Genomic DNA, 26536 nt, shown 5'->3' with positions numbered 1-26536 from the left:
TAAAATCCCTTCTAAACATGACCCTCAACCTAGAAAATAATCTTTAAGGCTCATGGAATTTGCATTTCCATTGGTCACATTTTCCAGGGCTCCCCTCTCGCCTTTCCGCCAGCTTTTCTTCCACTGTCTCTCTCCACACCCCCTAGACTCAGGAAACAAGAGTTTATTCAGTGATTGCTCATAAACACAAGTACCTAAGGAAAACCCAAAGGACTGTGTCTAGGGAGGTCCAGGAACATTTTAAGCAAATTGTATTCAATAAGTACATACATGCACATGTGTGTGCATGTATGTATGTGTGTCTACGTTTATTTTGTGCCAGAGAGCACAGCAAGTAATAGTGGGTAGGGAATCAGCCTTGGAGTCACAAGGAGGGGGTTCAAATCCCACTTCTGACACCTACAAGCTCTGAGACCCCAGGCAAATCATTTAACCTCCCAATCAGTGCCCCAAGAAACTTTCCAAAATGGTAAGTTGTGGAACAATTGGTTATCTGCATTAGGTAGAGAGATTTCTTCATCTGAAGTTCCCTATAGGGATAAAATCCCTTTCCCTTCCCCCCCACCCTCCTACTCCCACTTCAACCCCAACCAAAAAAGTGTCAGGTACTATGCAAGGCACTGAGGACAAAAATTAAACAGTCCCTGCCCTAAAGGAGCTTACACTCCACCAGGGGATAGCAGTTAGGATGTATGCTCAGATTGTGGTCCCTGATTTAGTGCCTGGGGTTGTGGTCACAAAGCATGGACAGGTCTGGGTGGGACACAGATTTAGTCAAATATGCGGAGATGTCTTAGACACAAAGACAAACATACATGCATGGTGGCACACACACACATACACACACAGAGAATCTGGATCTGGGGTCCTGCTACAAACACAGAACCAAAGAGAAGTAAAACGGTGTATTCCTCTCTCTTCTCAAGGTGGACTCAGGCCCAAAGAGACACAATGAGGCCCTAGAGAGCCAGCTAACTCACACTGGGCAGGAGGGGCTGAACTCAGGCCCACCATTGACAATAAAGGATAGAATGGAGACTCACTCTCCCTAGAAATGCACCCCCATCCCAGCCCTATGGAGCCATAGCCTTCTCACTTAGATTTATTCAATCCTTATTTTTATAGAGGAAAAAACTGAAAACTCTTCAGGGATTTAAATGGAATGGGAAGGAGTTGGGAGTAGAGGGGGATAGGGCAATGCCACCTACATTATCTCGGTGAAAATGAATAGTGTTATGGGCTAATTATAAAAGCAACAACTATCTTAGCTGATATTTAGATAATAATATCTAGTATTTATGTAGAACTTTACAAATATTATCTCACTTTATCCTCATAACCCTGGGAAGTGAGTGCTAGTATTATCACCATTTTACAAATGAGGAAACTGAGGAAGAGAGTGACTTGGCCAGGGTCACACTGAGACCAGATTTGAACTCAGGACTTCCTGACTCCTAGTCCAGTTCTCTATCCACTTCACTACCTAGCTGCCTGAAGATAATATTTAAGTTTCTTCTAATGGCCAATTTCATGCTCTTTCTACTATCACTGTAAGACATAAGTGGATAGAGGGCTGGCCTTGAAGCCAGAATGACTTGGATTCAAGTCCATCTTTTGATATATACTGGGTGTGTGATCCTGGGTGAATCACTTAATATCGCAGTGCTCTAGACAACTCTCTGATTTTAAGTTGTAGAGAAGGTGGGGACCTGTACTTGTAGGGGGAATTTTCTCATTCAGGGTTCCCCTATGTCAATGAAGGTCCAGATCCATGGACTATCTGAGTTGGAAGGCATCTCAGAGGTCATTCATCTAGTCTAACCTTTTCTTTTTTCTTTATTTTTATTTTTATTTTTATTTTTTTAGGCAATTGGGGTTAAGTGACTTGCCCAGGGTCACAAAGCTAGTAAGTGTCAAATGTTTGAGTGAAGTGAGTAGAACCAGGAGAACAATGAACACAGTAACAGCAATATTGTACAATGATACACTGTGAATGATTTCACTATTCTCAGCAATACAAGGATCCAATGATGAAAAATGCTATCCACATCCACAGAAAGACTTGATGAGATTGACTACAGATTGAAGCATACTGTTTTTTACTTTCATTATTTTTTTATGTGTTTTTTTTTTCTTTTGGTCTATTTCTTCTTTCACATATGACTGATTTGGAAATAAGTCTTACATAATTACACATACATAACTTGCATCAAATTGTTTACTGTCTCAGGGAGGGGGGAGGTAAAGAAGAGAGGGAGAAAATTTGGAACTCAAAATTTTACAAAAAATGTTAAAAATTATCTTTACATATAATTGGGAAAAATAAAATATTTTAAAAAAGAAGTGGGCTAGTTATGGGGAGAGAGTAAGAGATGCCCACATATTCCATTGGTATCTATACAACATCAGTACATTTAAAAGAAGGCTCCCACCATGTAGGGTGGATCCCTTGTGGAAGACATGAGCAAGAGTCACACAGGATGAAAGGTGAATGGGCTGCAATCTATTTCACTGGAGGATATACCAGTGATTGATGATATCAGAGAGCCATCACAGTATCAAAATATACTGTAACAGAAGTCACTGTCTAGTAACTAGGGAGCCAGCTTTGGATCTATGGGGAAAGAAGGAAATTAGATGTGAAATCTGTGAAGTGCCCTGTAATCAAGTGATATACACAGAAGTTGAATAGCAGACAGGCTGTCTCAAAGATATATATATATATATATATATTTATATCATAGGAAGGCTCATCATAAAGCAGTTTCTTCCTGATTCCCATCTTCTGTTTGTATCCAGTTAAAGAGCTAAAAGAGACATGATTTCTAACATAGTGGGGCTTCTGAGAATTCTCAGCTGAAAAAAATGAGGAGAGTTTAGTAGAGGCCTGCTCAATCTGGGTCCGTGCAATGTGGCATGGTATCAACAAGCTAACGTGACCTCTGGCTGCATTCAGCCCCTTCTCTTTGCTCTCATGGCCACCATCTTAGCTCAGGTACTTATCCCATCTCACCTCCACTTTTGCAGTAACTTCCTAATTGGGCCCCTTCCTCTAGGCTCTCCCTTCTCCAATTTATCTGCTACACAGCTGTCAAACTAATATACTAAGCATGAATGTAACTATGCACTTCCCACAATTTAAAAAGCTCCAGCAGCTCCCTGTTGCCTCTAGGACATAATGCAATCTCCTCTATTTGTCATTCAAATTCTTTCATAATGTGTCCCCAGCCTACCTTTCTGGGTTGATTACTCATTAGATCTCTTCACTCATTCTATCTTCCAGCCAACCTGTTCTGTATACAAACCATTCCATTAGATTGTGAGGTCCACAAGGCCCTCTTTTTGTGTCCCCCATGCTCAGCACAATAGCTGGCACGTAGTTGGTGCTTAATAAATGTTTATTGACAACATTCCATCTCCCTTCTCAGGATGTCTCCCATGCCTCCTTGTAATGCATGCCTTCCTTACCCCCTTCACTTAGAATTTCTATTTTTCTTCAAAGCTCAACTATTTCCTGATTCTCCAGTTGCCAGTGCTTTTCCACAAAATTACCTTGGATTTATTTTGTGTCTACCTTGTATCTACCTGTTTTGCAGATTCTCACAATGTACACTGTCTCCCTCCTTGAAGGGGGAGACTGTTTCATTTTTGTTTCTGTATCCGCAAAACTAGCTCAGTGCCTGGCACACAATAGGTATTTAATAAATGCTTATTGATTAAGCGTGTGAGTGAGTGTGTGATTGAAATCTTCTGCAATTCACTCTGGAAGCATTTGAGCCTATGAGAACACCAGAAATAGGTTGTAGTCATCCATTTTGTAAAATCTGGGTAGGTTCTTTATAACATCTTAGATAAATGTGCAGCCAAAAGCCCAGTGCTCCATCCTTAAGTAAGCAGGATTTAATCACAGGGGTAGCTCCAAAAACGATCTCTTTGGATTTTTTTCTTTTTTTTTTTTTTGCTCCAATCAAAGTGGTAAATCTCAGGATATAGTTTGAATGCAGTTTATTCTTAGACCTCCACAGATATGGGTAAAAGGGTTCTCAGCTCCCAAGTAAAGCATTTGTGGTGACAAAGTTAATTAGACACAGTACAGTTTTTATTTCATTCTATGAGCTACAAAGTAGCTCATAAACAATTAACGTAATTCTCCCTTTTTGGTGAGTACTACTTTTCTTCTAGGGTCCTGCACAATCTCTCAGACTCCTCTTGGAGTGGGGACTTAAACCTTATATTTAAGACTCCTCTTGGAAGGCAAATTAACTTGATGTTATCAGAGAGGCAAGCCCTTGTCCTTAACATTCTGATGAATCCCACCTTTAACACAGAGGAATCCCACCTTTAACACAGAGCTGCACACAGGCCTACAACTTTATGGTACTACCATATGAGGCAAGACTTCCCCCAGAAGGAAATGCAACTTATGATTGCTCAAGAAATAATTCACTTCCCATCAGACTTAACATAGCTCTGAATAGTAGTGGAGAGAAAATTCCAGGTCTTTTGTTTTCTTCTGTCATAACTCACTCCCTCATTGTTTTCCAATTATAAGGCCAGATGCAACATCCTCTTCTTTTAGGAGTCTGGTTCTGACTAAGAACTCCTGAGGAACTTAATACTTTCCCAAGGCAATGGGATTCAAGAGCTCTCAATTTTCCTCCAGAAGTCTGAGATTCACAACTTCGTTTATTCAGTCAGGTTGTACCCCTCTCCAGACTTGCAGCCCTCAATCCAAGAGATTATGCCACTATTTCTCTGAAACCGGGAACTAAAACCTCATTTCCTAGAAGTCAGGGATCCAGGAACTCTACTTACAGGCTTATTGTGGGAGAGTATGTACAATTATGATGTTTTCTTCATCATTAGTGACTTCTGGAGAAGTGTTATTTGTATACCCAGACTTTTTCTAGATATATGCTGCAAGGTCACAGTCACATGCCTGCCCTTAACTCTGTTGCCCTCTTCTCTGTTCATCTCTCTTAGGATTTCATCAAAAGACAGAAGAAAAAAAGATATTTCTGAAAATGATTCTCTTTTTTACATGCTCAGCATAAGTAGATAGGTTTATGCCACAAAAGTCAAGACAATTAATTCATCACCAGCGCCCAGTAAATGCCCTTGATGTCTCAATAAAATTATCAATGGACATGGCCCACATACTCCTCAGAGAAATGTAGTCAAAGTTCCAAACAAAAATTCTTCTCACTACGACCTTATTAAATTGATCAGGGAACTCCTTGGATGAATCCACTAACCTTCATTGGGAAGACAATTATTGTTATATTCAGATCAACAAATGGCTGCCTAAATATATTTCACCAGAGAGTCTCCAACCACCATTACTTAACTCTTCCTCTTCTGACTGTCAATGAATGATACTTCCTTTGATGACGCCTGTATATCCACAAAACCATTCCTACTTGGAGGACAAGAGCTCAGGGCTAGTGGGACAGACATACTCCCAAAGGTACTGGGGTTTTAACTAAGGAGAGCCTCCTTTCCTGCAGCTAGTCTATATTTCACCAGAGGAAAGTGGAAAGACAGCTGGAGTTGAAAATGGCAGTGAAGCAAAAAACTAGAGAACATAAAAGATGATGTCATGTGCCATATTGACACCCTAGAGGAAATGCCACCCTAAGGCCCTGCTGTCCTGATTTGTAACTGCCTCTCCTAGGCCACTATTTTAGCAAATCCCATCATGCTTCACTTCACCCACTGCCTTGCTGCCAGGTGTCTCTCCCTCTCCTCCCCACCACAACCCAAGTTCTAGAATCACGAACGATCAAACCAACTCTGCCATTATTACTGGATGGAACTATGTTAATCTACTCCTCTATAGATCCTATTTATTCCCAGACCAAAGTACCCTTCCCTGGCCACCACTCCTCTGTATGCATTGTCTCCCCCTTTTGAATAAAAGTTTCTTGAGGATGAGGACTGTCTTTGCTTATGTATTAGTATCTCCAACACTTAACATAGTGCTTGGCACATAGTAATCACCTAGTAAATGTTCTTTTCTTCATTCATTCATTCATTCATCTTCAAAGCATCCATCTCCCTTCTCTTTGAGAAGAGTCTCATGTCTCAGTCAGTCAGCAATCATTTATTGAGCACCTACTAGGTGCTAGCAGCTAGGTGTTGGTAATGGATAGAGCACTGGGCTTGGAATCAGGAAGACTCATCATCCTGAATTCAAATCTGGCCTCATACTCTTACTAGCTGTGTGACCCTGGGCAAGTCACTTAACCCTGTTTGTTTCAGTCTCCTCATCTGTAAAACAAGATGGAGAAAGAAATGGCAAACCACTCCAGTATTTTTGCCAAAAAACTCCAATGGGGTCATGAAAATTTGGACAGACTGAAAAACAGCTCATTAACAGTAACAACATTGTATGCACTGAGGATACATAGAAAGGCAAAAGATATTCAAATACATTCAAAAGACTTTCAAAGAGTCCATAGTCTAAGCTAAAAGAGCTCATAGGGAGATTCAGATTCAAGTATTCACTAAACCTTCTAAACCTTCTTCTTCTCTGTTTCCTCTTTATGACATCCTTCCACTCCCCGACCACTGGACACAGGTTAAGACTCCCTTTCTGCCTCTTTAGATTTTTTTCTCTTTTTCCATTTCACTTTCAAGTCTTTCCTCCTTTTCTGAGGAATACTTTATTCTCTTCTGTAATCTAGAGAGTGGAGATGTTTTTTCTTTAGCCCTTTAGACCAGTTTGTACTTGGAATGCATATAGAAGTCACTTGTCCACCGCAGGAGCACAAACATCACACACTTGATGCGGGCCATGTCAAGTTCTCCCTGGCTCTCCATTTGCTGGAATTGAGATCTTTCTAGAAGTTCCCCTGGAGAACAGCTCTGGTAAATTACTTGTTGCTTCTTGTTAGTACATTAACAGCTTAATAGCCATACACAACTTCCCTTCCCTTCCTTTCCTTGTGTTACCAACCTGTTTTTCTTACAAAGATTACCTTCTGGAGTGCTTTACCACAAATCCTAGATCCCCTAGAGCAAGTCACTCACTCCACATATCCAAAAAGTTGTAAAGTCATCAAATCTCCTTGAATTGAATTAAATCAAAATTGTGTCATTTCTACCTGTGCAATATCTCTCACATCCACTGGACCATACCTTCCCATTGTTACAGCAGCCATTATAACTCAGGCCCTCATTGCTTCCAGCCAAGAATGTTGTAACAGTCTTCTAACTCCTCTTCTTGACTTCCATTCTACCCCTACCAACTGTATAGCCTGTATTTCAGCTCCAATATTAATGTGCTACCCTGATCATGTCACTCTACTCAGTAGCCTTCTATGAGCCCTCAGTACCCCTCCTCTGTAGCTCTAATAGTCTATGAAATTTATTGAATAATGCTTAAATTCATGACTTTGGCACAATCTGGTTCCAAACTGCCTGTCCAGATTTATATTATTGGGTTGTATTCTAGAGTCTCTTAGTGTATTTAAGTTCATTCATATCGCACTACACATCATCCCTATTCTCTTCTTTCTCTCTCCTATCTCTGCACCTTTGTTTACACTGCCTAATGTTTAGAATAGAGTCTCCCCACCCCCATATCCATGTATTGAGGACTCTCCCTTCCTCTCTTCCTCATTATTTTCCTTCTTTCCTGCCCCCCTCCTTCCTTTCTTCATCTCCCCTTCTTTCCATTCATCTCTCCTTCCCTCCCTTCATCTTTTTCTCTGCTTTCCTCCCTCCCTCCCTTCCTTCATCCTTTATTTCTCTTTGTTTTTCTTCCTTCCTCCCTCCCTCTCTCCCTTCTTTTCTTTCTTCCTTCATTTTCTTCCTTTCCTTCCTTCCTTTATCCTTTATTTCTCTTTCTTTTTCTTCCTTTCTTTCTTCCTTCCTTCCTAGTAGATGCATCTTCCTTCATGGAACAATCCCTGACCCCTTAGGTTAAAGTAATCTCTCCCTCTTGAAATTTCTCATAGCCCTTTCCTGGACCTCCTTTTGCCCCTCTCACATTTTACCTTCTATCATACTTATTTGTCTAGATGCCTTATCCCCCTTATTAGATTATAAGATCCTTGAGGACAGAGACCGTGTCATTTTTCATTTATATATCCTTCATGCTTACCTAGCATAGGGCTTGACACAGAATAGTCTCTTAATGGATGTTTATAGAATTGCATTGTTGAATTTATCAAAAGAAGTAAATAAAACTATTGCCCTTTCTTCCAGGCCTTATGTCTTATTTTAACAACAACAACAACAATAATAATAACAACAACTTCTAGTTTAGTAATAAAAATCATCTTCCAGAAAGCTACTGAGCTATCCCAAGAGTGTCAGGCCTCAAACACCTTTCAGGAGGGTGTATTTGGTTTCATATTGAGAAGAGAAACAATATATTTTACAAGACTGAAGGTAATAGATTGATGTGCTGTTTATGGGCTTGGCTAGGGAAAATAGAGCAGATTGTAAAGGTGAGATTAATGATGAAGCCTCTTTAGTGATCCAAGAACATTTAAAACCTTTGCTGCATATTCACAGTATATTCACTTGTTGTTTTAGTGCTTGCCATAACTTAAAGGAAAGTTTAGAAGAAATCAGTCTGTGCAGAGGAAGGTCAAATACAAATTGTAGACAAAATAGAGGAATATCCAATTAGATAAAAACCTTTGAGTGATTTTTTTTTGTTTTAAGAAACGTTTTTATTTGGAACTTAACAAACACCAAATAAAATGGGCATTTGTACCTACATAGTAAAGTAGAAAAACAAGATTATACTCTTGAAACTGCAGATCTCTGGTATATATAGCTTGGTCTTCTTTTAAAAGCTATAATAATTTCAACCAGCAATTTAAAAAATGAAAAGTGACCTCTGATGCAGTGGAAAGAATATTGGATTTGGAGTCAAGAGACCTATTTACTTGCTTCCTGTGTGACCTTAGGCAAATTGCTTAACCTCTCTGGGCCTTTTATCTGTAAAATCAGGCCATTTGCAAGTGACCATTAAGGTCTCTTCTAGTTCTAAATCTTTGGTCTTGTCATTTTTTAATTCTTATAATTAGAGAACACTTAGACAATTCAGGAGGTAGTAGGCACCCCTTCTGGCCGTTGTTGTTATTATTATTGCTGTTGTTGCTCAGTTATGACTGCATTTGGGCTTTTCTTGGCAAAGATACTGGAGTGGTTTGCCATTTCCTTCTCCAACTCATTTTACAGATGAGGAAACTGAGGCAAACAGGGTTAAAAGACTTGCCCAGGATCACACAGCTAGCAAGTGTCTGAGGACAGATTTGAACTCAGGTCTTCCTGACTCCAGGCCCAAAGCTCTATCCATTAAGCCACCTCCCTGCCCCAACAACCACAACCACAACCACAACCACAACCACAACCAGAGGTCCCTCTTCAATTCAAGTCTTCAGGAGAAGGCTAGATTTTTGTAAAGAATGATAGACTCATAGGATTTTGGAGCTGGAAGGGAATGCAGAAATCATCTTATTCAAGCCCTTTATTTTAGGAGGACTTTGAGCCCTAAAGAGGCTGGTGTGACTGGTCCAAGGTGAGATAAATAGCCAAGCTGGGATTCAAATCCAGGTTCTCTGGTTCCTCCCTCAAAGCTCTTGCTACTGCAAAACGGATGGAGAAGGTAGAGAGGATTGTTCTTCAGGTCTCACTCTATTACCTGTGAGCTCCTGTCTGTAAATCTACGCAAAGTACTCTTGTGCCTCACTTTGCCCAATGGATACATTAATGATAAGCCTTATCTCCTTAGATTCCTTTACTTTACCACCTCAGAAAGATCTGCTATAAATACTTTTGTACATCTTTAGAGTGTTTGTTTTCCTTAAGGCTAATCCCTCCTTTGATCTACCTCCCCTCCAATTCTCCCTTTTTTTCCTCCTTTTCCTTCCTGTTTCCCTATTATTATTATTCAGTCATTTCAGTAGTAACTTAAAGTATACCAAAGATGCATACTAAGTTAAAACCTATGTTCCCAATAAAAAAAAAATGAGGTCACTATGATGCCACTTGGGGTTTTCTTAGCAAAGATATTGTAGCACTTCGCCATTTCCTTCTCCAGCTCATTTTGCAGATGAGAAAATGAAGGAAAACAATGACTTGTCCAAGATAGCAAGTGTCTGAGGCTGGATTTGAACTCAGGTCTTCCTGACTCCAGCTCTTGTACTCTATCCACTCTGCCATCTGGCTTCCCCATTTCCCTACTGAGTGAAATGTATTTCTGTACTCAACTATGAGTATTTGTGTGTTCTTCCTTCCTTCGACCAGTTTAGATGTTATCAATTGTATTTTTGTCAATTGAATCATACGTGGTATGATGAGAAGAACACTGGACTTTGAGCCAACAGGCTTGCCATCCAGTCTCAGTTATTACAAGCAATTTCTCCTGTGATTTTTAGTTTCCTCATCCACAAAAATGGGGACAATAGTCACACAACCCAACTCAAGTGATGACAGTGAGGACCAAAAACATGATGTATGGAGAATGTCTTGTAACTTGTAACAGATCTATATAGAACTGTGTAAATGAGACATTATTAACATCATTATTATTGATTAATAACCAAGATGATAATAATAATAATAGCTACCATTTATATAGTTCTTTAAGATTTGCAAAGTGCTTTACATACATAATCTCATTTGATCCTCACAAAAATCCCTGTGAAGTAAATGCTATTATTATCCCCACTTTATAGATGAAGAAACTAAGGTTGAATGATTAAGTGACTTGATCCAGCTCGTTAAGTATCTGAGGCAAGATTTGAATTCAGGGCTTTCTGACTCCAACTCCAGTGCTCAAGTCATTGTGTCACCTGAATGGGATGAATAATAACTGTGTCTACTAAAGTCCTCCTCTGATGCCTTTTCATGGATTAAAGGGCACCGTATTTCATGGAAGGATGCCAATGGAACACAAAGTCCAACTAAGTTGGGAAGGCTTTAAATGCAAGGCAGGCAGTGGGTCTGCTTGAGGGCCTACAATCTGAGAATCAGCCAGGCTTTGGTCTGAGAGGCTCGTCAGCAAAATGGCCTCTACCAAGAGATATTTTCCCCTGTAACCAGAGAAGGCTGACTGTTAGGGAAAGAAAGCATGGCAATTTATGTCAGTAAAGAGAACCTAGGTGAAAGAGTCCTTGGAGTAAAGACAGATATACCAGGGAAGTTCATTGCCTTTAGATTAATTAATGTTCAGGTGAGTTATTTTGTAAACCAAAAAACACTCTTGTAAAAGGATAACTGCAACAATTATAATAATGGCTAGTATATGCATCTATGTATGTATATGTATACATGTATGTATGTACATGCATTATATCTATATGTATCTGTATGCATGTGTATGTGTGTGGAGATATATATATAATATATATACATAATATATACATAATATATATATACACATTCAGACAAACACACACACACACAGATTAAGCCTTAAAGTTTGCAAAGCACTTTACATATGGTATCTCATTGAATCTTCTGAACAACCCTGAGAAGTAGGTGCTATTATTATCCTCATTTTTATAGATGAGGAAATTGAGGCTGAGAGAGGGTAAGTGACTTGCCCAGAGTCATACAGCTAATACATGTATAGGATAGGATTAGAACTCAAGGCATCCTGAGTAGTAGTCCAGCCCTCTAATCTACTGTGCTAAGTACCTTTCCCCTTCCTAATTAGGTTTTGTAAATTTAGATTTTCATATAATGGGCTTGCTTAAAGCAGAAGGATACCTATAGTGGCTCTGAGCTGTTGGACAGTTAGAATAAAATACAAAGATAGCTTAACTAGTGGTGTTAATGTGTCCATAAACTATCTTGGTACTATTATCACAGCTTGGTGAAACTGAAAGTGTGTAGGATCTTCAGTTAGGAAGACCTGAGTTCAAATCCTGCTTCACATATTCACCAGCTGTGTATGACCTTGGACAAGTCATTTAACTCTCTAGGCCTCAGTTTTTTCATCCATAAAATGGCAATAATAATAGCACCTACCTCCTAGGGCAGTTATGAGGATCAGATGAGATGATAATAAAGCACTTAGCTATGTGCCTGGCACATAGAAAGCACTATGTAAATGTTAGCTTTTGTTAACATCATCATTATTTTTATTATCATCATCATTATTATTATTATTATTATTGCTAATCTTGTTTTTTCCCCTGAAATGAAAAGGTTACACCAGATTGCCTCTGAGGTCTCTTCCAGTTCTAAAATCATGAATCTGTGCTGCCTCCCCCAACCTGACCCACCATCTCTGAAGGAAGGTGGGGTGAGGTTCGCGCTGCCCTTACCACAGCATCACTGTCATAGAGCTCCACCACGACCAGAGGCGGGGATTCAGACACTTCCTTCTGGTCCCCATAAAGCACAATGTTGTTGAACAGCAACATCTGGTTCCAGGTGGGGGACAGGGTCTGTGAAATGACCTGAAGGGCAAAGGGAACAGAACTGATTAGGCTCCAGTTCCAACAGCAACAATAACCACAACTCCAGAGCAGCACCCTATCCCCTCATCCCAAACATGCAACATGTGGGCTTGGAGTCATGAGACTGAAGTTCAAGTCTCAATTCTCTGGGATCTTGAGCAATTTCAAGTCCCATTTCTGTGGAACCTGGAGCCTCAGTATACTCATCTGTAAAGTGGGAATTGGAATTACAGGTACACATGGCTGGCGGTCACCTACTGAAGGAATCCCATCTACAATGCCGTGGACAAGCAGTTCTGTCTTACAGGGTTGTTGTATGGATATAATTTTAAGAATGCGTAGGCTTTTGGAAAGATGTAAATGAACTGATGCAAAGCGAAGTAAACAGAACCAGGAGAACATTGTACTCGGTAACAGCAATATCGTACTTAACCATAAAGACTTAACCATTCTCAGCAATACAATGATCCAAGACAATCCCAATTGAATCATACTATCTGCCTCCAACGAAAGAACTGATATTGTTTGAATACAGACTGAAGCATGTTATTTTCACTTTCTTTCATTCTTTTTTTTATTTGAGTCTTCTTGTACAAAATGACTAATATGGAAATGTTTTGCATAATTGCACATGTATAACCTATATCTGATTGCTTACCACCTTAGGGAGGGAAGAGAGTAGGGAGTTACAGAGGGATAGAATTTGGAACTCAAAACATGAAAAAAAAAGTTAAATAATTGTTTTAACATGTAATTGTGGAAAAGAGAAAACATATATATAAATACATATATATATATATTTAAAGAATGCAAAGGTTTTCTTAAAGTACTTCATGGGCTGTCATGAGGAAGAGGGATTACACTTGTTCTGTTTGGCCCTAGAAGGCAGGACCAGGAGCATAGGGTGGGAGTTTCAGAAAAGTAAATTGCATCTTCCTAAAAATTAACACTGTCCCAAAGTGGAATGTCTTGCTTTGGGAAGTTGTGAGTTTTCCATCACTGGAGATATTCATCCTGCTTCTTCTTGGATACTTTTCTTGATGGAGAACTAACTACTTACTGAGGTAGCCCATTCCATTTTCTAATTGGTTAACGGGCTTTTTTTTTTTTAATATGGAGTCAGACTCTTCATACTGCCCTTGGGAGAAGGTGTGTCCGAACCGTCGGCAGACTGGTGAATTAGGACCAAGGACTTTTTTAAAGAGTCATAGTATAATTTCTTGGATTGAAAAATGGAGCCAGGCCTCTTGACTCCCAGATCAGAGCATGCTGTCTCTTATAAGTTAAATATCGAAGTGACCTTGAACAGTGGTTGATGACAGAGTTAGTGATAGGGCTTGCCCTACAATCCCTCAGCAGGGCCCCTTTCCCACTTGTGGGCACCCGTTCTCTCCAGGATCCTGGTTTCTTCATGCTGATTATTTGTCCATCCTCTCCTACTTTCTATCATGGCTTCCCAAGAGATACCGTCCCAAGGTATTTACCTTGATATTGTAAGTCAAAAGAATGATTAAGAATTTCAGGCACCATGTACACTAGAGGTAGGGCTAGAAGTTAGGAGTAGGGTGAGGATAGGGATGTACCTAGAAAACAATATATCAGATGTAGTCTGACCAGATCAGAGTTGAGTGCAACTATCACCTTATTCCTGGAAACTATGTTCCTCTTAATGCCACCTAGTTTTGTTTTGTTTTGTTTTGTTTTTTATCTTTTTGGCTGCTATCCCATAAAGTTGGCTAATATTGAGCTTGTAATCAGCTTTACAAAGCCACAAATCTCTTTCAGAAGAACTATTGTCATGCTTTCCTTTGCTTGCTGTTTCTCCCCAGATGGAAGGAATGAAAGAAGGAGGGAGGAAGGAAGAGAAGAAGAAAGGAAACAAGCATTTATTAAGCACCTACTATGTGCCAGGCACTGTGCTAAGCACTTTACCAATATTATCTCATTTGACCCTCACAACAACCCTAGAAGGTAGGTGCTCAATTGTAGTCGAGGAGACTGAGGCAAACAGTAGTTAAGTGACTTGCTCAAGGTCACACAGCTAGTAAGTGCCTGAGGCTGGATTTGAGCTTGGGTCTTTCTGGCTCCATGCCCAGCCCTCTACCCACTGGACCACCTAGCTGGGACTAGATAATATGCCATTGCCAAGCTCTAAAAACTAAGATTCTTTGAGTATTAGATGAATTATTCCAACTGAGACAGAGGAGGTCTCATTAGCATGCTATGTCTCACCTGAGGGGGAGGAGAGAAGCCTTCTGGCCTGAAAAGCCCAAATCACTTTCCCATCAGTTTTCATTATACAGTCCCTCTGCTTGTGATCCCAGTGGAGAGCTCCAAAAGACTAACTCATGGCTGCTGCAGTTAAATTTGGGGATCATTGTATCTACACCCAAACCTCCCTCTGCCCCAAGCCCTTAATGCTACCTGAAAGTCTAGCCTCTCAGACCTTGGCTATCTAAACTTCTGAGCCTCCAGAGACCCAAGCAGAAGCACCCCCACTTTAAAGCTTTCAGCCCAAAGATTTCTCCAGTTGGGGTCATGAATCACTTATACTATGGTCATGAGATGGCATTTTTATAGTTTTTCTTTATGCGAGTCATAAAAATATTATACTTACCACATCTCTGGTTTCAGTCTATTTTATGCTTTAGACACAGTGAGGTTTAGCATAATTTTGAAGACCCTGAACTTCTCTTGACAGATATTGGAATCAGTGCAGCTAACTTCAATAATTTTCTTTCAAATATTATCAGAAATGCAAGATTACTTGCTGAGAGCATCTCCGCCCCCAAACTTCAACATCAAGTGATTCATACCATCAAGAATGTCATGCTTTTAGGGGCAGCTAGGTGGCGCAGTGGATAGAGTAATGGCGCTGAAGTCAGCAGGACCTGAGTTCAAATCTGGCCTCAGATCAAACACTTGACACATACTAGCTGTGTGACCTTGGGCAAGTCACTTAACCCTGATTGCCTCACTAAAAAAAAAAAACCAAAAAAACAAAAAAGAATGTCATGCTTTTAAATAAAGTTCCCTTTTACTGGTCACTAGACAAACACTATTCTAATGTAATTTATATTCTCTGCAGTGTTTTCAGTCCCTGAAATTACTACAACAGCTTCTGGGGCACTTTGGGCTATGAAGCCCCATTCAATTTAATTTGCACTAATATTTGTTGGATATGTACTATGAATAAGGCCCTAGGGTGGGGATATTGAGATAAATCACACAGGGTCATTCATGTGACAAGCTCCCTGTATAGAATTCTTGTGCTTCTTTTATTTTCAAAAAATAGCAAAACTCCCCAACATCCATCAGGCCCCAAGCAGCTGTCTAGTCCAAATGGTTAGTTGATTCCACCAATGACCCTGGTTTTCCATTGTGTTTGGGAACAGATTAAGGCTCTTGTTTGGTCTGGGACATGCTGGGGACTGCTATGGAATATTGCTAAGAGGATGCAAAGATTTGAGAGGTAGAAAGAACACTGGGTTTAGTATTTGAGGATCTAAGTTCAAATTCCAGCTCTGGACTGTATGAGCTCAAGTCACTTAAACTCTTTGGGCCTCAGTTTCTTCAACTGTAAAATGAGGAGGTTGAACCAGATGAAGCCCTATGGACTCATCCAGTTCAAAATCCAATGAATCAATGAATGTTATATCACCCTTGGGGAAGTCTGGCCTGTCTAGGGTTCTTTTGAACCTGAGACAGTGTTGGATTGCCAAGAAGAGGAACCAAGCATTTGTCTGGTACCCTACAGGTAACATGTACCTTTTGCCTTTGTGTAAATGGGGATTCAGTCAGCCCACTACATATATTTGCACAGAAAACCACTTCTCAGGTATGGCTGTATGGTCTCCTTCCAGGTAAAAAGGCTAATCAACCACCTCTATAAATTCTGACTAATGACTTGGCATCATGGAAATTTTCCACAATCATATAATCTTAGAAATTGTCTGGTTTAAGCTCTACCTGATGGGCAAATTATCCCTCCTAACAAAAGGCTGCTCAAAATAAAATGTGAGTTCTTTGAACATAAAGATTGGTGAATTTTTACCTCTGTATCCTCAGCACCGAACACAATGCAGGTGATGAATAAAATTCTTATTGATTGACTCACTGATCGATTCTTCTTCTGCTTGTGTACCTCTAATGACAAGGAACACTCTAACCCCTGATATAGCCCATTCTATTTTCAGACAGCTTTAATTTTTAGGCCAACCTTCCTTATATGGAGTCAAAGTCACGATCCACAAAAATTCCAAAGGACTCATGATGAAAAACACCATCCACAGTCAAAGAGAGAACTGATGAACTCTGAGAGCTGATTGAAACATATTTTTTTTCACTTTATTTTCTCACCATGCTAATGTGGAAATGTGTTTTGCGTGACTTCATAGATACAATAAGTATTGTATTTCTTGCCTTCTCAATGAGTGGGGGATAGGGGTGGAGTCAGGGAAAGAATTTGGAACTGGAAACAAATTTGTTTTTTAATTTAAGGGCTTCTTAACTGAATGTTGATGATTTCCCTGGGTAGAATATAAGCTCTTTGAGGGAAAGGAACTGTTGAATTTCTGCTCTCATATCTATAGTGCCTGCCGCATGGTAGATGCTTAAACAATTGATCAGTTGAGTTTTTTACCATTCTCCACATCGCACGCGCACACACACACACACACACACATGCACACACACACACACACACACACACACACACCTCTTAGTGGGGTCTTGATGCTTTTTAGGAAATCTGAAGATAATTTACATCACTACCAAAGGCTGCCCTTTCTAAATCACCAGGTAGATAGAGTCAGTTGCATTGGCCACTCCCAAACCTTGGAAGGAAAATGTTAGTCTTTCTGTTGTCCCATAGCACTAATATGAGCGGGAAAGGCCTCAGAAAGATGCAAATTCTTAGCTTTAGCAGCTAAGGAAGATGATACATCCTCTTCTTGCATCATGAAGAGCTAATTGAATAGGTATCCTACAGAAAAAAAAAAGATTTGGACTGATTAAATACATGCTAAACACTTTATGAGATCATAAGATTCAGGAAGGAGAAGGGACTCTAGATAACATCATTCTACAGATGAGGACCCAAGAATCAGATGCCCAAAGTCACCCAGGTGGTAAGTGGCAGTGCCAGGATATGAACCCAGGTCCTCTGATCCCAAATCCAGAGCACTTCCCAGTGTGCCAGGCCAAAGAGAGAACTACAGGGTTTTAAACTCTATGATGGCAGAGACTGTGGCCTCCTATTTATCTTATTTTTTCCCTCTTTTAAAAATATTTTCTTGATGCCAATATTCTGCCCCAATAGAGCTCTTTTACTGTAACAAAGAAAAACTGTTAGGCAAAACAAACTGATACAATAACTATGTTTGACTGTGCACATGATAGTATTTTTATCCATTTTGTGTACCCCATAGCACGTAGCTCAGATTTGTACATGGTAGTAATAAGTGCTTAGTAAGTACTTATTGGATGAATGGAACTAATAATAATAATAATATTAAACAACTAGCAGTTATATAGTATTGTAAGGTACTTATCTTCCTAGGCTGTTGCTAAGATTAAATGATCATATATGTAAAATGCTTTGCAAACCTTCAAGCACTATATAAATGCCAATTATTACTATTATCAGTATTCAGCCATGAAACTATTTTCCCTGTGGGAAAAGAGGCCAGGTCCTTCCTACTTACCTTTGTGGTCTGGCAGTGTGAAAGAAAGGTGACTTTGGCAAAGGGATCAGAGAGTCCAGTGCTATCTGCTGCTATGAGTCCCCTGGCCTGGTACATGTGTGCTCTTAACTGGAAGATGTGCTGGGCTGTGAGCAAATCAGGAAAACAGTCATCAGTTATATGCCAGTGTTGGGTGAAAGAGACAGAAAGAGATAGAGAATATATGTAACCATCAAATGTCTCCGCCATTACACTGTGAGATCCTTAAGCACAGAGACTGTCTATTGTCTTTCTTTGGGCAGTGTCTGTCACATAGTAAGCATTTAATAAATACTTCTTGACTAAATCCCTCACATGGTTTCACTGGTCTTTGGGTAGGGGTTGATTCTATATTCACAAAGGATTTTAACAGAAGCCAACTAGTTTTTTATTAGGGCAGGCCATGGGTCCTGTTATACTACATTGAGGTTGGTGTGAAGTCCATAAAAACACAGCCTCCACATCAATACCTACTCCCCTCAGTCTTATGAGTAACATCAGTATTCAAAGCACTGCAAAAAGTCATAAGGAAATGGAAGATAATTTTTGTACATATATTATCACCATTGGTAGATTAGAAACTATTTAATGGCAGTGATCACATTTATCTCTTGGACCCACTTTTTTTTCCCTCTACACTCTCACTTGATGACCTTAACAATTCTGACAGATTCAAGTATTGTTGTTATTTGTCCTTCACTTTTGAAGAGTGGCGATGATTTGTGTGTGAATTGGATTTAAGTGGCAGAGTTGCACTAAGTTGTCAGCCTCATTCTCTCTTCCAGAATCACTGAATTCCGGTGACAAGACAAAGGTCAAGATGACTGGCGATGGCCCAAGGTGCAGTGGATGACCTTGATATCTTTGATGTCCGACCAAGCTCTAAGCTCTCCACAGCACCTGCTTCTGCTGCCTTCATGGCTATTGGAACAAATTATTCTTATGTGCCCGTTCTGTAGGGGGAAGTCTTCACATGCTTAGGGTAGACACTCCCCTAACTCACCAATGGGTTTGAGGCCAGCAGTTATCCTCCACCTGGTCTTAGCTTGTCTGCCGAGATGATTTATCAGGCTGTGGCCACTGTACGTGTTAAAGTTTCTTGGAGCCACAGGTGAGAGTTGAGTGCCAGGTAGGCACCAAGATGAAAGAGCAGCCCTGAAAAGGACTCAGCAAACCTTCATGCCAGAGGTGCTAGTCTCCCTTAAACATCCTATAAATTGATGCATTCAATTATCACCTAAATGAATCTGACTCTCAGATCTAAATATCTAGTCCTAAGCTCTAGGCCTATATCACAAACTATTACGTATTTCGAACCGGATGTCCTTAGGAATCTAAAACTCAACATGTCCAAAACAGAAGTCATTATCTTTTCCTCAAACACCCCCCTTCTTTTATGCTTGTTTATTTCTATTGAGGGCATTATCATGCTAGTCACCCAGGACCAAAACTTTGATGTCATCTTCAACAACTCATTATCCTTCATTTCACATGACCAAATTGCCAAATCTTGTCATTTCTACCTTCACAACACCTCTTTTGCAGGTCTAATTTTCTTCACCCAACTAACCCTAGTTTAGGATGTCATCAACTCTCCCCCACTGCAATAGTTTTCCAATTGGCACACAGTAGGTATTTAATAAGTACTTGTTGATTATTTATTCAATATTGCACATGGCAAGCACTTAATAAAAACAACAATAATTTGTTGAAAGAACACTTCAAGATTTCCAAAGACCCTTGATTGCATTGGTTTGCCCTGAAAAAGTCCCTTAACCTAATGTCTCAGCCTTAGTTTCCTCATCTGTAAAATGAAGATAATAATAGCCCCCACCTCCTATGATTGTTGTGAGGACAAAATGAGATAATAGTTGTAAAGCATTTTGAAAATCTTAAAGTGCTATATAAATGCTAGCTATTATTTTTATTGTTATCATCATCATCATCTTAGGTAGATACAAGACATTTTTCTACTATTATACTTGGTTTATCTTAAAAAGAGAAGTCAAGGCTCCCTTGCTGTAAGCAGCAGAATTAAATCCCAAAACTATAGGCTTTGATTGCAGGAGCTTAAGTGATAAAAGTACTGGACACCTCAAGTCAGAAAGTTGATTCATTGCTCTGCCATTTGCAAGCTGAATGACTGTGGAAAAGTCACTTTTCCATTCTGTGCCTCAGCTCCACCCCCTCAATAAAATGAGAATAATGACATGTAGACCGCACATATCACTTGGCTATTGTAAGGAAAGTGCTTTGGAAACTGTGAATCAGTGTGGCCTAGGGAATGGAGAACTGGATTTGAGAGACTGGAGGAAGTCTCACCTCAGACACTGTGTGACCCTCAGCAAATCACTGAATTTCTCAGAACTCTAAGCAACTTTCTAAGGGTGTAAACTGAGGAGAAGTTGCCAACCTGCACGGGTGGAGGGAGTTTTCTAACCCATACAATGAAATCACAAGTCCAGTCCCTAATCAAACCTCCACAATGCTTCAAATATTTAATAAGACACTTTCCTCCCAACAATTCTGTGACATAGATATTATACTCATTTTACAGATGAGAAGGGTGAGACATGGAAAAATGAAGTGATTTGCCCAGGGTTACATAGTAAGTGGCAGAATAAGGACTCTACCAGGTCATTATATGGAAGAGGAGGAGGAAGGAGAGAATATAGGAGAGGAGAGGAGTAGAGGAGAGGAGTAGAGGAGAGGAGAGGAGAGGAGAGGAGAAGAGAGGAGAGGAGAGGAGAGGGGAGGAGAGGGGAGGACAAGTGAGGGAAAGGGAGGGGAGGGGAAGGGAGGAGAGGGGAGGAGAGAGGAGGAAGACTAAGAATGATGATCTATTAGTAAATGCCTCCATTGTTAGCTGCCTTCCCTAAATCAGGGCTTCTTAAACTTTTTTTCCATGTATCGAGACCCCATTTAGGGCCTAAATTATAAACTACTGTTTTCCACTGAAACCAAAGCAAACCAAAGCAAGAACAGAGACACCAAGTAACACAGGGAATCTAATTTTCTTTTTTTTTTCTTTCACTAGCCCTAAAGCCTCCTCAGCAGCTGACTTTATGAAAGGCAACATAACCTTCAGTGGGACAGAAGACAAGCCTGAGCAGCCAGTGGCTGGCAAACTTGCATTGTGATGGCACCTGGAGCGTCATTCAGAATGGTAAGAGAAGGGCTTGATTCATGTATGTCGTCAGTCTCTGGAAATAACCCACAATTGAGAAAAGGCTTATGTGAAGTATTTCAGCTCTCTGGTCAGTTGGGGTTTGTCATAGAAGCCAATCTGGGAACTGGACAAAGGAGAGCTTGCGGGCCTCTAAGGTTGCCAATTTTAGTCAACTCATTACAGAGAAATGTAAACTATTTCTATATATAACCCACAGCCTGAGAGCTGCATTATTAGGGGATTTGCTTCATTTTCCATTCAGTATGTTCTGATCAGGCACGCATTCACTTTTCATTACAAATCATCCTTTTCTTAAAATGGAAACTCAAGCTGTGTGCTGTCCTAGGAAAGAAATTCAAATTGATTTTTCTCCTATTAACATATAAGTAGGAATTTTTATTCAGTGTGCATTTAAAAAATTATTCTAGCAAGTCTTTTAAGATATACCGTTGTTGAGGAGGGGGCCTTGGATGTGGAGGATATAAACAGTGATATTAAGAAAGTAAAGATAAATGCCCCCATCAAGCATGTATGTATCTTTATGAGCTAATGCTCACATAGTTAGATGGGCCTCAGAAGGCCATTCAAGAGGTTTTATGGTCTTTTCACCCAGTGACTGTCTTACCTTGGTAGGTCAGGCTGGCAGGGGGGTAACTGGTACCACTGGCTTTGGTTAACGTCTCAGCTTCATATCCAATCGGTAAGTTGTCCAAAATGGCATTGGAGTACTTGACAGACCCCAGCCAGAGGTATACATCCACTTTTCCTTGCACAGTCCAACCTGTCAGACGTCGTCCTGGAAGCTATGGAAATATCACCAAAGGCCACTATATTAATGAAAACTTGTTCTTAGCACAGTTCTTTGGGAATGGTGTCCTCCTTAGGGATGCCATTGAATGAAGAACTCCTGTTCCATATGAGTTACAGAGTAGAAAGAGCACCCAATTTAGAATAAAGGAAGTGGGCTTAAAACTGGGTTCCAATATCTGACAGTGAGCTCCTTAAGGGCAGGGACTGTCTTTTGCATTTCTTAGCAGTTAGCACAAAGCCTGGCACATAGTAGGCATTTAATAAATGCTTATCGACTGAACCTCCCTGAGCCTCTGTTTTCTCATATGTAAAATGATATGGTTGTGCTAGGTAATCTCTAAGTGACTCCTATGAAGAAAGGGCCAGCCATTCCCACTGTGGCCACACAACTGCCACAGAAAGCAAGCCAGCTCAGTGAAGCAACAAGATACCCTGAAGGAGTGATAGGAGGCAACGTGTGCCAGGCAAGTCAAAGGATTGCCATGATCTTCTTCCCTCAGACCCCAGTGGAGACAGCCCAGGACCCTGAAGCCAAGAGCCTTGGGAACAGCAATGTTTCCAGCCCAGTGCCCACAGCCATTATATTGGGAAGCAAATCCTATGGAGATTCAGCCTAGCAACTGCTTCTATAGGCACCACAGCCACAGCTGCTGGAGACCCAGAAAAGAAAGTCCTCAATAACAAAGTCCTTGGCATTGTCTAGTGGTTCAACATCAGAAACTGATATGATTTTGTTAGTGGAAATGACACTGAAGAAGAGTCATTATTATCTGCTTTGCCACTACACCAAAAGGACCATAGGTTCTCTTTCTATCTAATTTACAGCTAAAATCTTCCTTATTTTTGTCTTCTGTGAGCTCTGCAAACTCCTTGAAAGCAGGGATTATCTCTCTTCCTTTTCTATTTGTATCCTTAGCACTTAGGTCAATGCAAGAGCGCACAGTTGGTGCTTAATAAATGCTTCATTCGCTAATTCATTTTATGGTGTCTTTCAGCTCTAAATCTGCACTCACAAGACTTCTCTGAGTCTCCATTCTCTTGAATATCCATTAGACTAATGACCTCAACTATTAATAGATTTCATTTTCCCCTGGCAATAATGATACATACTATTGTCACCAAGGTACTTGATGTGAACATTTCACAGTGCAATTCAGCACAATTCAATGAAGCATCTCCTTTGTGTCAAGCACAGGCATTGAGAATACAAGGGTGAAAAGGAGATGGTTGTTGTCCTCAATGTGGAGAAAGGAATAAGATAAACACAATCCGCAATTATCCTCAGCTGAGCTTTGAAGGTTTTTAGCACATGGATGGATGGAAGAATGGCGTGCAGGTACAAGGGAATAGTGTAAGAAAAACCATGGAACTAAGAAATCTCAGCATATGTTTGGGGAACAATGAGTTAAACAGAACCTAAATGTTAGTAAAATGAGATAAGGCCGAAATATTCATTGAATTGAATTTGCTAGCTAAAAAGGTAGGTTGGAATGAGATTGTAGAAGGCTTTGAATGACTGACTAAGGAACTTAGGCTCTATTCAGGGTAGAAATATGAATTTAAGTGCTTTCTATATACAAGACACTGTTCTAAGTGTTTTGCAAGTATTATGGCATTTTTGGAAAGAATACTGGTCCTGGAGTCAATGACCTGGATTCAAATCCTGCCTCTGACTCATATTACCTGTGTGACCTTGGGCCAGTACTTTGCCATCCTGGGCCTTGGTTTCCTCACCTTTACTGTTCTCAGCAGAGGTAGTTACAGTAGATGACCCTTGAGTCTCCTTCCTGCTCCAGGATCATTCTGTGATCCTGTAATCACACTGTCAAACTGGATAAATCCCGTCAGAGGGAAATGCATCTGATTCAGATATATACATATATATATTTGTTTTGCCCTTTAATTCAGCCCTGAATGATATTTATTCCAATATAATGCAACTCTCCCTTCTCACCCCACACATACATGCTTAGGAAACACATGAACATACTCATTTTTCCCTTGATCAATTATGGCAAGTATACCTACCTTTGAATAGGTATCTCATCTTAAACTATTGTTTAAAATCATTCACAACACAAAGGTAATAAAACTCCCTGATCCCTCCCTTGCTTGTTCGATTAGAGTTCCATCTTTCAGTTTTTTTCCCATCTGAATGACTTTTCGTTCTAGTTGACTTGATCCCTTATATTCCTTCATAACTCCCAAACCGAGAGTTAACACAGCCACTTGTCTGTAAGATCTCTCCCTTTGCAACTCTCTTTAGTAACCTGGAGATGCTCTGTCCATAGAGTTCCCCTAACCTCAGGCACATATGCACACAGAGACATACACACAGTGATGACTGTCACAAGACTTTGTGCCACTGACTGATTCCTCTTCTGTTTTTGTTTGAACAAGTAAGGTTTGGAGCTAGCTTCATTGTCCTGATCGAATGACCAAACCACCTTACCTACATATTTCTTTTGTCCTACTATAATCCTAGCACTGTGTGTTTCGCACAGTGTTTGGCATATAGTAGGCACTAAATAAAAGTTTACTGACTGACTCACTGAGTAAGGGAAATAATATGTCCTACTGGAGAGAGGGACAACCTTAGAGTCAAGAAGACCTAGGTTCAAATCCTATATGCAACATGCTGTATGACCCTGGGCAAATCACTTGAGTTTTCAATACCCGAGGCAGCTCTCTAAGAATTTAAGTTACATCACAGAGTAACTGTGAATGACTAAGTTATTCTGAGTAATATGATCATTTATATCCACTATGAAGGACTTGTGAAGGAAAATGCTATCCACCTCCAGAGAAATAGCTGATATACAGAAGTTTGTACTGTATAGTTCCACATATATATCTACATCAAATGTTAGCCTTCTCTAATGTGGGGTTAGGAGGGAGGGAGGGAAACAAATTGGAATTCAAAATATAATAAAAACTACATGAGTGAATTAAAAGTAATAATACAAGTTACAAAGGAATTGCTGACCTGCATCAGTGAAGGGAGTTTCCACGTAAGCGAATCTCATATCAAAGAAATCAAAAATACAGTACCACCTTTCCCTTTCCCCTCAAAAAGAAAGAAAGAAAGAAACAGAAATAGCATCTTATCATGCATGTTAGCTTCTTGCATGGTATTGGATTTACTCATTCCTTAGAACACATTAGAATTATGGAACATCAGGTCTCCACATCGTAATGACTTTCAGGTTTTGTTTCCCTTAAGGATGAGGGAACAATACAAGACATTTGAGTCATGGAGATGCTAGAAGCATTTGAACTCTCCAGATTCCATTGCATTTTGTGAAGTGTTTATTCACCCCCTGGATTTGCATCTTAATGGAAGCATCAAGTGGTCAGCAAATGTGGTACAGACATGGAGAGAAGTCAAACTGATTTCCCTAGCTAAGGTGGATCAATGAGTGGAAGCCACAGAAAGGCAGGTTTAGACTTGACATGCAGAAAAACTTCCTAACAATTAGAGCTGTACAAAGGTGGAGAGAGCTACGTTGGGGCTTCCTCAACCGAGGTCTTCAAATAAAGACGGGATGTCCATTTCCTGGGTATGATATCTGGAGATGAGCTCAAATTCTGTCTTAGCCACTTACTAGTTGTGTACCCCTAGACAAGTCACTTAGCTTCTCTCAGCCTCAGTTTCCTCATCTATAAAATGGCAGTGATAATAACAGCACATTCTTTCCAGGGCCGTTAAAAGGATCAAATGAGTTAACATGTAAAAGTACTTTACAAATCTTAAAGTGCTAAGTAAATGTTAGCTATTATGTAAAAGGGATTCTTGTTCAGGTAAGGTAAATGCCTTTGAAATCCCTTCAAACTCTGAGACTCCATAAATCTCTGACTTCTCTAGTCTAACCTATCCCTGAAGAAACATCTTCTTCACATAGAATTCAAAGAATCTCATTAACATCTTATGAGATATTGTAAACAGAATTCTTGTTCAGATATACGTTGGATTTGATAACTTCCAAGGGCCCTTCCAACTCAGAGATTCCATGATTTTGCCTCAGAGGATAGCCCATTCATTTGGCAGCCAATACAACCAAGCTTTGGAGGGAAGTCACTCCACTAATCCTTTAAGCTGAGCTTGTACCAATGAGTCAGCCACATATTGTGGGTTAGTACTGCTTGGTAGGGAGCCCCCTCAGTATGTTCAACTCTTCTCAAAAATTGTGACTGAATCTATTGACTCAGGTCAAAATATGCTGGACTTTCTTAATCCACCAAGACAGCACAGACATTTGCCTCACACAAGTCCTATAACAAGTCCATCCATTCACATTCCATTTTTTCTTTCCTTCCTTCCTTCTCTTTCCTTCCTTCCTTCTCTTTCTTTCTTTCTTCCTTTCTTTCTTTCTTTCTTTCTTTCTTTCTTTCTTTCTTTCTTTCTT

At 40.1% G+C, this 26536-nt stretch overlaps 1 protein-coding gene across 1 annotated transcript in view; it reads right to left on the bottom strand.

The window, feature by feature from the left end:
• The window catches only part of LOC114030669 (fer-1-like protein 6), a 193259-nt gene that overhangs the window by 92298 nt on the left and 74425 nt on the right, over positions 1 to 26536 (bottom strand). Inside the window, exons 18-20 of the mRNA XM_027845520.1 lie at positions 21946 to 22123; positions 18134 to 18258; positions 12294 to 12428 (exon numbers count right to left, since the gene is read on the bottom strand). Coding sequence (XP_027701321.1) covers positions 12294 to 12428; positions 18134 to 18258; positions 21946 to 22123 — 438 coding nt within the window. The remainder of the gene's footprint in view (positions 1 to 12293; positions 12429 to 18133; positions 18259 to 21945; positions 22124 to 26536) is intronic.

The sequence above is a fragment of the Vombatus ursinus genome, unplaced genomic scaffold (genome assembly GCF_900497805.2).
Source record: "Vombatus ursinus unplaced genomic scaffold, bare-nosed wombat genome assembly UNPS02014973.1, whole genome shotgun sequence".
Lineage (NCBI taxonomy): Eukaryota > Metazoa > Chordata > Mammalia > Diprotodontia > Vombatidae > Vombatus > Vombatus ursinus.
Note: the sequence above shows the minus strand (reverse complement) of the source record. Positions and strands in the feature narration are given on the sequence as shown.